At 40.9% G+C, this 20,402-nt stretch overlaps 1 protein-coding gene across 1 annotated transcript; it reads left to right on the top strand.

Moving 5' to 3' along the window:
* The first annotated feature begins 260 nt into the window (after positions 1-260).
* On the top strand, positions 261-19,259 carry LOC117314673 (isatin hydrolase-like). Its single transcript, XM_033868758.1, is given in 3 exon segments — positions 261-605; positions 17,232-17,475; positions 17,477-19,259. Coding segments are annotated over 3 exon segments (879 nt in total). The 5' UTR covers positions 261-423; the 3' UTR covers positions 17,930-19,259.
* The last annotated feature ends 1,143 nt before the right edge of the window (positions 19,260-20,402 follow it).

Genomic DNA, 20,402 nt, shown 5'->3' with positions numbered 1-20,402 from the left:
ACTGAAAATATATGATACTTTGCTCGTTTACAATTATTCTCTGTGAAATAAACAAGGTAAATATATGTGAAAGAAATTAATCTGGTATAGGGTATGCTGGACAAAGCAGTACAACAACAGTATCGGAGCTGAAATTACAATTTAATGAATACAAACAACAACATAAATTTGTTGTGATAAGAGTGTTGACCGATGCGTGAAATATAATCACACCAAGGACAGTGTTGCTTTGTAAATTTTAAATTCGGTAATTATGTTGTTGATAAAAATGAATGTTTTCATCTATTTTTTAACACAAAACGTGAATAATGCTTGTAAAACTATCTCCAGCCAAATAACCATCCAGTGGCATGCAAGCGATTACGTTTATGGTCACGGACAAGAAGCCGACGTTATAAAGCTCAGAAGTGTTCAGTGCCACGTATGTATAGACTGAGGATGAAGCTTATTGAGCTTATTGTCGTTTTTTCTCTGTTGTTACCTTTGTCTGGAAGTCTAAAATTGGTGGATTTATCCTACGAGCTTGACAGTGGAAGTGTTACATGGCCAAATAATCCAAAGTTCAATATGACTGTCCTGCACAGGGGAGAGTTCTCCAATGCATGGTGAGTAATGCCATATACACTGCCCTCCAAATGTTCTGTTACACTTGGAACGTTTAAATCAAATGGCTAGCCAACAAAATATGAGAAAAAGTGTTGTAATATCAGTAAGATAGTCCCATTTGTAAGTGACGATTGCAAATTATTTGAAAAATACCCCACATCTTTGAAGTTGCAGGAAGAGTGAATGGAGGGGTCCTATTTTCCATAATGTTCAGAAATAAATAAAAATGTGTCTTTTTTTCATTGACACAAATAAAAGTAATTATTTAACTGATTAACAGTAAAAAAAAAGGTAAGAAATGCATTTTTGAAATTTATATTAATCAAAGAGGGAAATTTACAAAACGTTGCATTTTGAGTATTTCTATCGAAACAAATATAATTTTGCACTGTTGTAAAATGAACATGAACATTTGAAAACATGAACAAAAACATCCTAAGAAGTTTTAACAAATTGCAATAAAGACTTCGAGATCAACTTCGCTGTATTTTACGTAATAGTTGTAATATCACTTAAGGAGGGTTTGGTTGTTTTTGTTTAACGTCCTATTAACAGCCAGGGTCATTTAAGGACGTGCCAGGTTTTGGAAATGGAGGAAAGCCGGAGTACCCGGAGAAAAACCACCGGCCTACGGTCAGTACCTGGCAACTGCCCCACGTAGGTTTCGAACTCGCAACCCAGAGGTGGAGGGCTAGTGATAAAGTGTCGGTACACCTTAACCACTCGGCCACCGCGGCCCCCTTATGTATAGTTCATCCATTGTGTTTATATCACAACTGCGCTTGTTTTATAACTAGAATGACACAAGACATATTTCGTTACAGTGTGTTATTGATTTTGTTTACACTCCGCGGTATCCTACCATTTGTAAAGCCTCCGATTGGTCAATTCTGACCAAAAATTCTAAATGACCAACCTCTGGCCTTTGACCACGGACTTCTTTCACTATTATCGCTTTAGCTCGTTTGTCATTCCAAACATCAATCTGGACACGGTTTATGGGTGGTTTGCCGGGGGTCAACTTTGGAATGATGTCGTGAGATGGATGTCCTCAAGGAAAGTTCGATTTAACATTGGCTTTAGTCGTACGAAATAGAACTTGATGATAAAATATGCTACACAGAAGAGGGACTCTCGTTAATTATTGTAAATCAAACCTTACCCCCTCCATGTGATTCTCAATATGCAGTAGACAGTGTCAGCCATTAATGAATCATCAAAACAAAACATAGCAAATGAACGACAAAATGGTTTGTTATCGTAATCCTTAGAATGCAACGGTCGCAGCATCTATTTTGTTATAATGTCGGAATAAGTGGTAGGTCGGTATCACTCTGATTCATACTAGAATTCCACACTTTGACACCAAGTGGGGGGTGGAGGAAGTGGAGCAATAATAGTAATTATAATAATGGTAACATACGGAGCAATATGTCTCTCCTAACTTTGTTTTGGTGACATAATGATATATAATGGAAAAGGTAATGCGATACACACATCTATATATATCTATTTGTGAAAAAGGGCTGTTGACGGAGACGTGAAATATGATGTGGTGCATAGCGCTGCATTGTACGTCTTTAAATACAGAAATCGTGCGCTGATTTGCAAACAGGTTTTCATTACAGTTTCACCTTGATAAACAAATAAACAGCATTACAATGCTTCATACGAAACCGGTTTAAACTTACTTCGACTTATTTTTTCCCTATGGAATGACATTTTTGTGACTACATTTAGCCTCGTACATGGGTAGCTGTCGTTATCAAACCGAACGTGTCCAGAATAACATTTCTTAACATGCGGATGCAGTTTATTATGACTTTATTGTCATTTTTAGTGAGTTGAAATTTTGTATTATTCCAGATTGGCAGGACATACCTAGCATATTTTATAATCAGTCTGATAAAATACAGCAGTAAGTTTTAAGAAAAAACAACAGAATTCCTCCATAAAAAGAAAGCGTTATTTCAACTTCAAATGCTGGATATTCATTTGCATTTACTTCTCTTACATCTGTTCCATCAAACAATAAAAATCGGCTTTGCTGTATGAATAGCCGAATATTTTGGTGCTGAAATCATCTTTAGTCGCCATGTTGTTTTACAGCCTTACCATCATTTGGAAAAAGGCGTATCTATATTGATCATCCATCCTTTGGTGATTGGTGATTTTGATAGGACAGATAGATCGGCCTTCGCTTTCAGGATATTTGGTAAAATATCAACTCATAGAAATATCTATTTTGGAAGACAATTAAGGATTGAATAAAGTGACGTTGAGGTGTATGAGGGTATAAACCTCAATAGGTCTTGAGACAAATTCAATGAACTGCGAAGCAGTTCATAATAAATATATTTATATTTCCACTCAATTCAGACTCAATGAACCTACCACAGTTAACTCAAATCATTTTTCAATGAACTATATGAGACAAATTTATTATGAAATGCAGTTCAAAAGATTTCTCCCAAGACCTATTGAGGTGCATACCCCCATACACCTCAACATAACATTATTCAATCCTTAATTGTCTCAAGACCTATTGAGGTTTATACCCCCATACACCTCAACATCACTTTATTCAATCCTTATATTTATATTTTTTGATATTTTTGTATAATATTTTGTCCTTGACAAATAGGGACTTGTGCAAGTCTACCACGGAACTTACCGAAATGTACGTCACCACTCTTCGTCTACATATGCTTATTACTTTCAGGATTTCTTTCATGAACAAACTTCATAACGAATTAAAACAAATATGATTTTTAATTGAATTTATTTCATATAAATATGATCATTTTTGAAAAGGAATTAAGAAATATAGTCCAAGCTCGACAAATGTATTCCTACGCCGGACTTGATATAGTTCATTGAAAAATGACTTGAGTTAACTGTGGTAGGTTCATTGAGTCTGAATTAAGTGGAAATATAAATATTGGCAAGTGATCGTTTCCTAAAGCTAACAATTTCTTGTTTTAAACTTAAATTTTAGAACAATATTTGTGTCAGACGAAAACTTGAGATGTTTAAGTACCATATACTATACAGACTAGGGGAGGGACTACTGGGACTTTATATTCCGTTTCGAGGGGTTCTCGCCAGTGCTGGCTGAACTTTTGACCAGGGAACTGGTCAGGTACTGAGATCCTGCGTGGCGCAACGCATTCCGGTAAGTTGGTTTAAATTATTCCTATTCGGCCTGGGTCGCTAATGTTTCGGTGTTAGGTTATCAGCGGTATCTAATTTGGGGCCGCGGTGGCCGAGTGGTTAAGGTGTCCCGACACTTTAACGCTAGCCCTCCACCACTGGGTTGCGAGTTCGAAACCTACCTGGGGTAGTTGCCAGGTACTGACCGTAGGCCGGTGGTTTTTCTCCGGGTACTCCGGCTTTCCTCCACCTCCAAACCTGGTACGTCCTTAAATGACCCTGGCTGTTAATAGGACGTTAAACAAAAACAAAACAAAACAAAAGCGGTATCGGCTGATTCCCGGCTGAAGTCTAGGTAGGAACTGGTCGGATACAGTTAACTTATAGTGGCCAATATTAAAGGTAAAGTTGGTCGAAGGTCAGTCAAGGTCAGCAGGTCCACAAATATAGTACCAATGGAAAGGCCTTGTCACCAGAAACACACGTCAAATACCTAAGTTGTATCCTCAATATTGACACAACACGGTTTTATTAAAACTTAAACCTAGCTGTCTACGGATGCCGAAGCCAGGGGTGAATAATTATAGCAATATCTATGAGATTTTATATGTACTCATATATGTTATTATTTTATAAAACGAGTCAGGCACCTGTGGTTGAATGTTTGTTTACGTTTTCACATGCAACGAGGTGTAACATACGCTGGTTACAACTGACAACGTTTTACTGAACTTAACGTAGTATTAGCGGTTTTCACGACTTATTTAATACAATTTTGTGATTCCTAGATCTTGATTATGGTGATTTCGGATGTTAACACAATTGATTATAATCATTAACAGTGAAATACTTATATTATGATCTGAAAACTTGTAACTCTCACGGCGTAAATCACATAAGAAATGGTACTTTCTATATACGAGAATAAAGAGTAGGGTCTTGAGGTTTGGAAAATCAAAAATATATTTGTGTAAAAAGGCGGGAATTCCCCAGGTGGGGGTTCCCAAGTATACTGTAAATGTCAGGGTTACTGTCTTTCGAGTACCCGTGTGCTCTTATATGCCATTGAACCTATACAATAACAACATTTTTCCGATAGAAAAACTTCAAACTTTAATTTGATATAAATTTCACATAATTTGAACTTCAAACGAGCGAATAAAGGGATGGGGTCACTAGTAATAACATATAGTAAATTATTTAGTTGTGTGAGTCCTCTATGTGTCCGTCGTCTATTTCCAGTTATGTCCCTTTGTCCGTCGTCTCTGTTAGGGAAACAACTGTAGACCTAGTCGGACGTTCTTGTTCCGTGCATGAGAGAGTGCAGCATGTGAGTTTCTTGTAAATGTATTTGTAGGCCTTGTATTGTTGAGTGTTCTGTTTAAATTCCTGTCGTGTAAATAAATTATGGGTGGCGGAAGGGGAAAAAATCAAAACCAATGTCAAACATCATATTGAGTTGTTGTTGAGAAAAAAATGATATCAATATTCCTGGTACGCCGGGGGATCGTGTCCGGGTCCGGGTCTGGGTGCGGCGTACACGAAATCTTGGAACGATGCAGTATGTCATTCCGATGTTTTTGATGCCTTCAGATTTTCGTTAGCACTTCTGGTTCATGTAGTACACCATTTTGATAATTTTCCATGATGGCGCAATCATTACTAAATCTTTAAACGAAAACTTTTCCATAACCCTGACCCACAATCAAGAGGCCAAGGGACTTGATATTTGGCCTGTAGCATGCTTGGATAGAGGCTACCAAGTTTGTTCAAATGAATAACCTTTACCTACATTCAAGGTCCCAGGGGTCAAATCGGATAAAATCTTTTAAATGGCTTCTTCTCAAAAAGCAAGAGTCACAGAAACCTGACATTGAGTTTGCAAAATGCTGTGCTGTAGAACTACAAAATCCGTTGAAATGGATTAACTTCATTAAGGTCATAATATCCGTGGGTATCGATGCTTCAACCATTTGAAGACTGGATTGTGATATTACATCACGCATTTATATTGTTAATGAACAATCATTTAATATTCTATGTATTATGGCGGATTTTATGATATTTATTCCATCACCGTTAGTCACACAGCTTCTTTCATTTATCAATCTGATGAAGTACTGTGCAACTCATATCTGCCGTTCGAACGAAGGAATGCCCCTTTAACACAGGTTGACTATCTAGGAGTGCCTTGATGTACTCCAGACGGAACATTAATCAATCAAAGTACTGAAAGTACTGAATGCTCCGATTTATTATGACATTATACTGCTACGGCTTCAATTTCCGGATTATAAAAAAGATATGGCCACCGCCATTTTCTGGCGTCTCATTGGTAAAAATTTAGATTTTGACGGATTTTGATTGTGCAAAGATGCCTAAGATAATGGCAATACATTTTAATAGCCCGGTTGCACTGGAAATGAATTGGGCGTCTATAGTTGGTAAAAAATTAGATGATGTTTGATTTTGCTGAAAATTGGTACATTTGTAAGTAAAGGATTTACGGAATGCTGAACACGATGGCAGCATTTTCGAAAAGTTTGGTTGTATTGGTAATGAAATGAAAGCTTCTGGTTGATCGAAAATAAGGATATTGTCCAATTTTGTTGCAATTTGGTTTGTTGGTTATTCATTGTATTCATACCTACACACATACCTTATTTATTTTCTTCGTGATACATCTGTATCAATTGGATCTTTATGTTTCCATCTGCCTAATTATTTACCTGTTATTTTATCTAAGTAATTTTTTTTATCCAGAAGCTAATTGGAATACACTTAACACATGGATTGCTTGTAAAATCGACTGTTCGTCCCTAACAAGGGGTTGCGTGTCATCAACAAACATAATGATTGCTGTTTTGCTATGATTCGGGAGTTTAATACCTTTAATATTTCCTCTAGTAAAGCAAGCTTATGGTTCCGCTTTTTAAAACGTATACAATCGGAGCTATCGGCCAGTATAGTATTATATAGATATTGTTTTGTACTATAGTATAGTTATATGGTACAATTTGTATTGTCATTTATTGATATGGTACAGTATCATGAAATATAGATACAGGGGAAGTATTATACAGACTGGTGACCACTAACATTGAGGGGGACGTAGATACAGAGAAGTATTATACAGACTGGTGACCCCTAACATTGAGGGGGACGTAGATACAGGGAAGTATTATACAGACTGGTGACCCCTAACATTGAGGGGGACGTAGATACAGAGAAGTATTATACAGACTGGTGACCCCTAACATTGAGGGGGACGTAGATACAGGGAAGTACTATACAGACTGGTGACCCCTAACATTGAGGGGGACGTAGATACAGGGAAGTATTATACAGACTGGTGACCCCTAACATTGAGGGGGACGTAGATACAGGGAAGTATTATACAGACTGGTGACCACTAACATTGAGGGGGACGTAGATACAGGGAAGTATTATACAGACTGGTGACCACTAACATTGAGGGGGGACGTAGATACAGGGAAGTATTATACAGACTGGTGACCACTAACATTGAGGGGGACGTAGATACAGGGAAGTATTATACAGACTGGTGACCCCTAACATTGAGGGGGACGTAGATACAGGGAAGTATTATACAGACTGTGACCTCTAACATTGAGGGGGACGTAGATACAGGGAAGTATTATACAGACTGGTGACCCCTAACATTGAGGGGGACGTAGATACAGGGAAGTATTATACAGACTGGTGACCCCTAACATTGAGGGGGACGTAGATACAGGGAAGTATTATACAGACTGGTGACCCCTAACATTGAGGGGGACGTAGATACAGGGAAGTATTATACAGACTGGTGACCCCTAACATTGAGGGGGACGTAGATACAGGGAAGTATTATACAGACTGGTGACCCCTAACATTGAGGGGGACGTAGATACAGGGAAGTATTATACAGACTGGTGACCCCTAACATTGAGGGGGACGTAGATACAGGGAAGTATTATACAGACTGGTGACCCCTAACATTGAGGGGGACGTAGATACAGGGAAGTATTATACAGACTGGTGACCCCTAACATTGAGGGGGACGTAGATACAGGGAAGTATTATACAGACTGGTGACCCCTAACATTGAGGGGGACGTAGATACAGGGAAGTATTATACAGACTGGTGACCCCTAACATTGAGGGGGACGTAGATACAGGGAAGTATTATACAGACTGGTGACCCCTAACATTGAGGGGGACGTAGATACAGAGAAGTATTATACAGACTGGTGACCCCTAACATTGAGGGGGACGTAGATACAGGGAAGTATTATACAGACTGGTGACCCCTAACATTGAGGGGGACGTAGATACAGAGAAGTATTATACAGACTGGTGACCCCTAACATTGAGGGGGACGTAGATACAGGGAAGTATTATACAGACTGGTGACCCCTAACATTGAGGGGGACGTAGATACAGGGAAGTATTATACAGACTGGTGACCCCTAACATTGAGGGGGACGTAGATACAGAGAAGTATTATACAGACTGGTGACCCCTAACATTGAGGGGGACGTAGATACAGGGAAGTATTATACAGACTGGTGACCCCTAACATTGAGGGGGGACGTAGATACAGAGAAGTATTATACAGACTGGTGACCCCTAACATTGAGGGGGACGTAGATACAGGGAAGTACTATACAGACTGGTGACCCCTAACATTGAGGGGGACGTAGATACAGGGAAGTATTATACAGACTGGTGACCCCTAACATAGAGGGGGACGTAGATACAGAGAAGTATTATACAGACTGGTGACCCCTAACATTGAGGGGGCAGGGGCGTAGATACAGGGAAGTACTATACAGACTGGTGACCCCTAACATTGAGGGGGGGGGGGGGGGGGGGGGCGTAGATACAGAGAAGTATTATACAGACTGGTGACCCCTACCATTGAGGGGGACATAGATAGAGGGAAGTATTATACAGACTGGTGACCCCTAACATTGAGGGGGACGTAGATACAGGGAAGTATTATACAGACCGGTGACCCCTAACAGTGAGGAGGACGTAGATACAGAGAAGTACTATACAGACTGGTGACCCCTACCATTGAGGGGGACGTAGATACAGGGAAGTATTATACAGACTGGTGACCCCTAACATTGAGGGGGACATAGATACAGGGAAGTATTATACAGACTGGTGACCCCTAACATTGACGGGGGACGTAGATACAGGGAAGTATTATACAGACTGGTGACCCCTAACATTGAGGGGGACGTAGATACAGGGAAGTATTATACAGACCGGTGACCCCTAACATTGAGGGGTTGGGGGCGTAGATACAGGGAAGTATTATACAGACTGGTGACCCCTAACATTGAGGGGGACGTAGATACAGGGAAGTATTATACAGACTGGTGACCCCTAACATTGAGGGGGACGTAGATACAGGGAAGTATTATACAGACTGGTGACCCCTAACATTGAGGGGGACGTAGATACAGGGAAGTATTATACAGACTGGTGACCCCTAACATTGAGGGGGACGTAGATACAGGGAAGTATTATACAGACTGGTGACCCCTAACATTGAGGGGGACGTAGATACAGGGAAGTATTATACAGACTGGTGACCCCTAACATTGAGGGGGACGTAGATACAGGGAAGTATTATACAGACTGGTGACCCCTAACATTGAGGGGGACGTAGATACAGGGAAGTACTATACAGACTGGTGACCCCTAACATTGAGGGGGACGTAGATACAGGGAAGTATTATACAGACTGGTGACCCCTAACATTGAGGGGGACGTAGATACAGGGAAGTATTATACAGACTGGTGACCCCTAACATTGAGGGGGACGTAGATACAGGGAAGTATTATACAGACTGGTGACCCCTAACATTGAGGGGGACGTAGATACAGGGAAGTATTATACAGACTGGTGACCCCTAACATTGAGGGGGACGTAGATACAGGGAAGTATTATACAGACTGGTGACCCCTAACATTGAGGGGGACGTAGATACAGGGAAGTATTATACAGACTGGTGACCCCTAACATTGAGGGGGACGTAGATACAGGGAAGTATTATACAGACTGGTGACCCCTAACATTGAGGGGGACTAGATACAGGGAAGTATTATACAGACTGGTGACCCCTAACATTGAGGGGGACGTAGATACAGGGAAGTATTATACAGACTGGTGACCCCTAACATTGAGGGGGACGTAGATACAGGGAAGTATTATACAGACTGGTGACCCCTAACATTGAGGGGGACGTAGATACAGGGAAGTATTATACAGACTGGTGACCCCTAACATTGAGGGGGACGTAGATACAGAGAAGTATTATACAGACTGGTGACCCCTAACATTGAGGGGGACGTAGATACAGGTAAGTACTATGCAGACTGGTGACCCCTAACATTGAGGGGGACGTAGATACAGGGAAGTATTATACAGACTGGTGACCCCTAACATTGATGGGGACGTAGATACAGGGAAGTATTATACAGACTGGTGACCCCTAACATTGAGGGGGACGTAGATACAGAGAAGTATTATACAGACTGGTGACCCCTAACATTGAGGGGGACGTAGATACAGGGAAGTATTATACAGACTGGTGACCCCTAACATTGAGGGGGACGTAGATACAGGGAAGTATTATACAGACTGGTGACCCCTAACATTGATGGGGACGTAGATACAGGGAAGTATTATACAGACTGGTGACCCCTAACATTGAGGGGGACGTAGATACAGGGAAGTATCATACAGACTGGTGACCCCTAACATTGAGGAGGACGTAGATACAGAGAAGTATTATACAGACTGGTGACCCCTAACATTGAGGGGGACGTAGATACAGGGAAGTACTATGCAGACTGGTGACCCCTAACATTGAGGGGGACGTAGATACAGGGAAGTATTATACAGACTGGTGACCCCTAACATTGAGGGGGACGTAGATACAGGTAAGTATTATACAGACTGGTGACCCCTAACATTGAGGGGGACGTAGATACAGGGAAGTATTATACAGACTGGTGACCCCTAACATTGAGGGGGACGTAGATACAGGGAAGTATTATACAGACTGGTGACCCCTAACATTGAAGGGGACGTAGATACAGGGAAGTATTATACAGACCGGTGACCCCTAACATTGACGGGGACGTAGATACAGGGAAGTATTATACAGACTGGTGACCCCTAACATTAAGGGGGACGTAGATACGGGGAAGTATTATACAGATTGGTGATACCCTAACATTGAGGGGGACGTAGATACAGGGAAGTATATACAGACTGGTGACCACTAACATTGAGGGGGACGTAGATACAGGGAAGTGCTATGCAGACTGGTGACCCCTAACATTGAGGGGGACGTAGATACAGAGAAGTATTATACAGACCGGTGACCACTAACATTGAGGGGGAAGTAGATACAGGGAAGTATTATACAGACCGGTGACCTCTAACATTGAGGGGGACGTAGATACAGGGAAGTATTATACAGACCGCTGATACCTAACAGTGAGGGGGACGTAGACACAGGGAAGTGCTATGCAGACTGGTGACCCCTAACATTGAGGGGGACGTAGATACAGGGAAGTATTATACAGACCGGTGACCCCTAACATTGAGGGGGACGTAGATACAGGGAAGTATTATACAGACTGGTGACCCCTAACATTGAGGGGGACGTAGATACAGAGAAGTATTATACAGGCTGGTGACCCCTAACATTGAGGGGGACGTAGATACAGAGAAGTATTATACAGACTGGTGACCTCTAACATTGAGGGGGACGTAGATACAGGGAAGTATCATACAGACCGGTGATACCTAACAGTGAGGGGGACGTAGATACAGGGAAGTATTATACAGACTGGTGACCCCTTACATTGAGGGGGACGTAGATACAGAGAAGTACTATACAGACTGGTGACCCCTAACATTGAGGGGGACGTAGATACAGGGAAGTATTATACAGACCGGTGACCCCTAACATTGAGGGGGCGGGGGCGTAGATACAGGGAAGTATAATACAGACTGGTGACCCCTAACATTGAGGGGGACGTAGATACAGTGAAGTAATATACAGACTGGTGACCCCTAACATTGAGGGGGACGTAGATACAGTGAAGTATTATACAGACTGGTGACCCCTAACATTGAGGGGGACTAGATACAGGGAAGTATTACACAGACTGGTGACCCCTAACATTGAGGGGGACGTAGATACAGTGAAGTATTATACAGATTAGTGACCCCTAACATTGAGGGGGACGTAGATACAGAGAAGTATTATACAGACTGGTGACCCCTAACATTGAGGGGGACGTAGATACAGGGAAGTATTATACAGACTGGTGACCCCTAACATTGAGGGGGACGTAGATACAGGGAAGTATTATACAGACTGGTGACCCCTAACATAGAGGGGGACGTAGATACAGGGAAGTATTATACAGACTGGTGACCCCTAACATTGAGGGGGACGTAGATACAGGGAAGTATTATACAGACTGGTGACCACTAACATTGAGGAGGACGTAGATACAGGGAAGTATTATACAGACTGGTGACCCCTAACATTGAGTGGGACGTAGATACAGGGAAGTATTATACAGACTGGTGACCCCTAACATTGAGGGGGACGTAGATACAGGGAAGTATTATACAGACTGGTGACCCCTAACATTGAGGGGGACGTAGATACAGGGAAGTATTATACAGACTGGTGACCCCTAACATTGAGGGGGATGACATACAGGGAAGTATTATACAGACTGGTGACCCCTAACATTGAGGGGGACGTAGATACAGGGAAGTATTATACAGACTGGTGACCCCTAACATTGAGGGGGACGTAGATACAGGGAAGTATTATACAGACTGGTGACCCCTAACATTGAGGGGGACGTAGATACAGGGAAGTATTATACAGACTGGTGACCCCTAACATTGAGGGGGACGTAGATACAGAGAAGTATTATACAGACTGGTGACCCCTAACATTAAGGGGGACGTAGATACAGGTAAGTACTATGCAGACTGGTGACCCCTAACATTGAGGGGGACGTAGATACAGGGAAGTATTATACAGACTGGTGACCCCTAACATTGATGGGGACGTAGATACAGGGAAGTATTATACAGACTGGTGACCCCTAACATTGAGGGGGACGTAGATACAGAGAAGTATTATACAGACTGGTGACCCCTAACATTAAGGGGGACGTAGATACAGGGAAGTATTATACAGACTGGTGACCCCTAACATTGAGGGGGACGTAGATACAGGGAAGTATTATACAGACTGGTGACCCCTAACATTGAGGGGGACGTAGATACAGGGAAGTATTATACAGACTGGTGACCCCTAACATTGAGGGGGACGTAGATACAGGGAAGTATTATACAGACTGGTGACCCCTAACATTGAGAGGGACGTAGATACAGAGAAGTATTATACAGACTGGTGACCCCTAACATTGAGGGGGACGTAGATACAGGGAAGTACTATACAGACTGGTGACCCCTAACATTGAGGGGGACGTAGATACAGGGAAGTATTATACAGACTGGTGACCCCTAACATTGAGGGGGACGTAGATACAGGTAAGTATTATACAGACTGGTGACCCCTAACATTGAGGGGGACGTAGATACAGGGAAGTATTATACAGACTGGTGACCCCTAACATTGAGGGGGACGTAGATACAGGGAAGTATTATACAGACTGGTGACCCCTAACATTGAGGGGACGTAGATACAGGGAAGTATTATACAGACCGGTGACCCCTAACATTGACGGGGACGTAGATACAGGGAAGTATTATACAGACTGGTGACCCCTAACATTAAGGGGGACGTAGATACGGGGAAGTATTATACAGATTGGTGATACCTAACATTGAGGGGGACGTAGATACAGAGAAGTAATATACAGACCGGTGACCACTAACATTGAGGGGGACGTAGATACAGGGAAGTGCTATGCAGACTGGTGACCCCTAACATTGAGGGGGACGTAGATACAGAGAAGTATTATACAGACCGGTGACCACTAACATTGAGGGGGAAGTAGATACAGGGAAGTATTATACAGACCGGTGACCACTAACATTGAGGGGGACGTAGATACAGAGAAGTATTATACAGACCGCTGATACCTAACAGTGAGGGGGACGTAGACACAGGGAAGTGCTATGCAGACTGGTGACCCCTAACATTGAGGGGGACGTAGATACAGGGAAGTATTATACAGACCGGTGACCCCTAACATTGAGGGGGACGTAGATACAGGGAAGTATTATACAGACTGGTGACCCCTAACATTGAGGGGGACGTAGATACAGAGAAGTATTATACAGACTGGTGACCCCTAACATTGAGGGGGACGTAGATACAGAGAAGTATTATACAGACTGGTGACCCCTAACATTGAGGGGGACGTAGATACAGGGAAGTATCATACAGACTGGTGACCCCTAACATTGAGGGGGACGTAGATACAGGGAAGTATTATACAGACTGGTGACCCCTAACATTGAGTGAGACGCTGACCTCTAACATTGAGGGGGACGTAGATACAGGGAAGTATTATACAGACTGGTGACCCCTAACATTGAGGGGGACGTAGATACAGGGAAGTATTATACAGACCGGTGACCCCTAACATTGAGGGGGACGTAGATACAGGGAAGTATTATACAGACTGGTGACCCCTAACATTGAGGGGGACGTAGATACAGTGAAGTAATATACAGACTGGTGACCCCTAACATTGAGGGGGACGTAGATACAGTGAAGTATTATACAGACTGGTGACCCCTAACATTGAGGGGGACTAGATACAGGGAAGTATTACACAGACTGGTGACCCCTAACATTGAGGGGGACGTAGATACAGTGAAGTATTATACAGATTAGTGACCCCTAACATTGAGGGGGACGTAGATACAGAGAAGTATTATACAGACTGGTGACCCCTAACATTGAGGGGGACGTAGATACAGGGAAGTATTATACAGACTGGTGACCCCTAACATTGAGGGGGACGTAGATACAGGGAAGTATTATACAGACTGGTGACCCCTAACATAGAGGGGGACGTAGATACAGGGAAGTATTATACAGACTGGTGACCCCTAACATTGAGGGGGACGTAGATACAGGGAAGTATTATACAGACTGGTGACCACTAACATTGAGGAGGACGTAGATACAGGGAAGTATTATACAGACTGGTGACCACTAACATTGAGGGGGACGTAGATACAGGGAAGTATTATACAGACTGGTGACCCCTAACATTGAGGGGGACGTAGATACAGGGAAGTATTATACAGACTGGTGACCCCTAACATTGAGGGGGACGTAGATACAGGGAAGTATTATACAGACTGGTGACCCCTAACATTGAGGGGGACGTAGATACAGGGAAGTATTATACAGACTGGTGACCCCTAACATTGAGGGGGACGTAGATACAGGGAAGTATTATACAGACTGGTGACCCCTAACATTGAGAGGGACGTAGATACAGGGAAGTATTATACAGATTGGTGAAAAACTCCAACAAATCTTTAAATTCACAGTAATATAGCAAAGATTGTTTCCATAATTAAATGATGCATATATATAATACACCCCACTGTGTCCGCATGATAAACAATATATATTACATACCATGGTACCATCAATGCTTCATAGAAACATTAATACTTTTCAAGGGAAAATATCTTACATGTTCCTGGAAACGCTTCAGCGGAGTTGAGTTTCACAAGATTACTTGAAACGGACCCGTGATAGCTCAGTCGGAACAGAATCCGATAATGTAACTCCATGTAAAGATCCGAGGTTTGATCCCTTCCCGGAACGTTTTCCGTTCCTAAAGGAACTTGAGATCAAGAATCACTCTTTATTACTTTTTCCCCCTGTGAAATATCAAAATTTATTCATTCTTTAAAAGTGATATTTTTTCACTAGTGAAAAATATATCTTTTCTGATATCACTTCTTACAAACGACAATTCCAAAGGATAAAGTGAGCAATAAAGCTGGACTCCCAGCCATAGCTCAATTTATTGTTAATTATATGACGGTAAATAATTGGTTGCAACTGTATATACAATGGTTTTGTGTGCGAATCGACAAGCACTTGTTTTCAATGATGTGGTATATCTGTTTGTCAACTAACATTCGGAGTTTCTCTGTACGTATCTGATACAGAGTTAATTAAGTCAAACTTACCGTTATCTTCAAAACGTATACATGTACCTGTTTGTTGTTATGGTTTAAATATCATTTGCTTAATGAGCTGTCGAAATCATTGTTAACCTTTTTGGCTAAAACATTATGAGCCATAACTTTTGTTGAACTACTTGGGGCATCAAAATGAAAATTTAAGAATGGATAAATGTAACACAAGCACTAAGATAAAAAATTATATTGTCCAAAAAACTAATTGCTTAAAATTTAGATGTAATCTGGTTTTTATAGATATTGGTATATCTGTGTTTAAGGGATGCTGAACACGATGACAACAGTTTCGAAAAGTTTGGTTGCTATGGTAATAAAATGGAAGCCCCTGATTGGTAAAAACTATCAATATTGTCCAAATTTTGATGAAATGTGGTATGTTAATGATTCACGGTACTACAATACAGTTAATTTTCTGAATCTAAAAAGGACTCCCATTTTGTAATCAATTTCGATGAAATATGGTATTTAAAGGTATTCTTTCATAAGGAACAATAGTGTGGCTTCTTTTAGCTTCATTATCAACGGCGGGGGTAGTTTAGGGGACGTAGGTTTCGAACTCGAAACCCAGTGGTGGAGGGCTAGTGATAAAGTGTCGGGACACATTAACCACTCGGCCACCGCGGCCTCATTTCTGTAATGCATTTGGAGTATATACATTACAGAAAAGAGGCCGCGGTGGCCGAGTGGTTAAGGTGTCCCGACACTTTATCACTAGCCCTCCACCACTGGGTTGGGAGTTCGAAATCCGTGGGGCAGTTGCCAGGTACTGACCGTAGGCCGGTGATTTTTCCCCGGGTACTCCGGCTTTCCTCCACCTCCAAAACCTGGCACGTCCTTAAATGACCCTGACTGTTAATAGGACGTTAAACAAAAACAAACCAAACCAAAAGCATTACTGTAATGCATTTGGAGTATTTCGTTTATTTTCTGTAGTGTAGCGGGCGTAGATAAAAATATATTTTCTTGAAGTGCATTTGGAGTTGTTCTTTATATTTTCTAGTATGCAGGGTGTATAGTTCGTTTATTTGCCTGTAAAACAATGAATTCCCGTGTGTAATGTGGACATATCGCGGTACCAAAAAATGTCACAACGAACTGTACGAATAAAAATAAGCAGGTTTTTCGAATCTGCAGTGATATGTTGAGTCCATCAGTACTGTAAGGTAATTTCATGTAGTGATTTTCATTTATGTTTTTTCCTACACAGGTTTGAAAACAACCGACTCAATTTTGCAGAACATACAGGCACGCACATAGACGCACCAACTCATTTAGCACATAGAGACGGACAGTGGAATCTTGACCAGATCCCTATCGAACGTCTTGGTGGTCCAGGAGTGATAATCGACGTGAAATCCAAGGCCGAGGCCGACAGTGATTATCGAGTCACTGTTGATGATCTGAAGGCATGGGAGGCACGTAACGGTAGAATACCTTACGGAGCTGTTGTTCCTAATGAACTCTGGTTGGCAGAAATACTATCCTGATTATAATGCAGTTTTCAAAACAGACAATATCTCTGATTCAAGCACCTACCATTTTCCTAGCTGGCACGAGGACGCAGTTGATTGGCTGATATCAAATCGCGTGGTGTATTATGTCGGTGTTGACACGCCCTCAACTGATTACGGCCAATCACAAACATATCCTGTTCATCTTCTTCTGAGCAAGGAAAACATCATTGGTTTGGAGAGCGTAGCCAATCTTGACAGGATACCAGAGGTTGGAACGACTATCTATGTTCCTGTGATGAAGGTCAGAGATGGAAGCGGTGGTCCGGCCAGGATGTTCGCCACATTGCCGGATGACGATGATAAGGACGAAGCTAACAAGGCTGGGATGATTTTTGTTTCACCGATGATCCTACTTTGCCTATCGATGTTGATCGCAGCACTAAATTTCTGATTAACCACATTTTGTACATCTTCAGGTCACGGTATGGTACGAGTTCATTCATCGTGCAATAACAGTCATACTCATCTGTAAAGGAACTTTGAACTCAACATCATAACATGCATGAGAAATAACATTACAGTACTTAATGAAAAAGCATCAAAAATGACTGCTTTCGTAGAATTTTGTCATCCAATTAAACTTCCTTCGGTTTGTTCTTAGTACTGTGATAAAAAAAGATATATTAGTTTGCTTTTGTTTGATATGAGATTTTGTGAAACTTTTCCTGATATTTGTATTTTGTTCTTTAAAGATGCTACACCTCCGACCAAGTGTAATAAATTGTTATTATTTTGACAATAAATGACATTTAGTTTATATATGTATGCCTATTTAAGACATACAAATAAAAAAATCCAATTTTATAACGTCAAATATTGTCGGAATGAAGCCAAGAAGATTCGAACTTTTGAACATTTTTTTAATCAGCTGGGGCAGCTACATGTATATATATTGCCTGTTGCCTAACTTAATTAATTGCGAAATTTTAATGCAAATAGCAAATAAATTAATATTTCAATATTATCCGTTGGGAAAAACCACGACCATGTGTATGTTGTACGTCGCCCACGAACGGAAACGCTTTCTTAGCTTTACCCCTTCGGCTTCGGCCCAATTCGCTGGATTGATACAGGCGTGATTTATCAACTTGTTTAAGCTGATGAACTATCAATAGTGAATATGTAATCACTACATATCACAAAATCGCATCATATGCCTAGAGTTGTCAGTAAATATGACAACAGACCGAACGTTACACTGCGTACGTGTGTGCGTTACACACTTGCATCTCCAAAAAAAATCAACTGTGTCATTTCCGCATGAGTTCCGATTCCATTGTCGTTTATAATTCCACCGGTCTGTGCAGTCTCCGATTGAAATCCTTCCCTTTCTTCTTTCTCTTTTCATAATTTGATTTATGCTTCCTTCTTTCTGGAGATGTTAGGCTAGCACATGTTGCCTTCCTCGCCTCGCCATGTGGTTCCTACTTTCTATTTTCAGCGCATGCGTAATCAGCATTTCATTCAATATGGAGGCGGAGCGAAATGGAATTTCTTCGGGACGCAATTAATTATTTAATTTGTTTAAATTTTAAAGATAAATAAGGAGATGAAACTTTCCGAGAGTGGTAATAATGTCAAGTGTGTAACTTTTATTCCTGAAGAAAAATACATACGAGTCTATTCGTGTTTTTAATTGATAAAAAATACTATCTGTCGAAGGTGCAGCACCTTTAAGGCTCGCAAAGAAAAAAAAAAAAAAAAAAAAAAAAAAGAAAAAATCAATTCATCAGTCTTGCATGAAATGAACACTTATTTCAGATTATATATATATATATTATACCTATGTATTATTAAACTTATTGTTAACATAACATACATATGTCATGTGACAACAATTCAGGATGATATACTGTAATGTTTCAGGTTGTTAAAGGTTTATAATGCATTTATCGATGGAGTTAACGCAGAACCATACTTATTTAATTGGTTCTCATCTGAATTTCACAACAAATATTTTGAAGTATAAAGTTGATCACAATCATCCATTCGATTTTAGCATTATATCCAGTGTGAAAGAATGATGGTAAAAATAACAAATACAGTTATTAATCATAATCATAATCGGCCTATTATCCACTGAATTAGCTCATGTTATGCACATGTTTTTCCATATCAGTTTTCTGAAGTATAATAATCATATTCACCTAGGCAGCCGGGGTTCGATTCCCCGATTGTACGTGAAAAGGTATGGGGTGACCATAGCCGGACCACATGAGTTTTCCCTGGGTACTCTGGTTTCCTCCTACACTAAGACCCCTCGCGCGCTTCCATCCGGGCCAACAAGCGAGATTAATATAAGTTGATATAGCTTGTTTCGTAATTGCTGTAAAATAGTATACTGTAAGTATATGATGACAAGTATGTAAAATCGATTTTCATTTCATATGGAACAATAACAGTAACTCTGATATAAATTCTAGGAATATTACGTAGCGTTTTGTATATTTAACCAAGTGTTTATAACAAAACTAAAACACATTAAACAATTAACACGTATTTATTTTTGTTGTTGTTAAATAATCAATTATTGAAAAAATAGTTTAGGCCTTTGTTTAGTTATGACGACTACTTGTCATAGTGAATACTTCTATAATGCGAACGATAGCTTAATCGCTTTTAGGGTATAGTGCGCGTCGAATTTTGATATGTATAAGACAGTGTATTAACCTTTAAGGTATTGTCACAAATGCCCCTCTGAAGTATGCCAGGATCAGTGCAGCAACCATTAATCTCCTGGAAAGTAGATTCACATGCGTCAGACAACTCAAAAACATGTCTGGATTCCATCAGCTGATAGAGATGACACTTTTTGGGACTTAACTTCAAGCCTGCAGATCGCACGCAATCGAAAACTTGCGTAA

This window comes from Pecten maximus, chromosome 16 (assembly GCF_902652985.1).
Source record: "Pecten maximus chromosome 16, xPecMax1.1, whole genome shotgun sequence".
In the NCBI taxonomy this organism is placed as follows: Eukaryota; Metazoa; Mollusca; class Bivalvia; order Pectinida; family Pectinidae; genus Pecten; species Pecten maximus.
The sequence above is the reverse complement of the archived record's forward strand: the minus strand, read 5'-3'. Positions and strand labels throughout refer to the sequence as shown.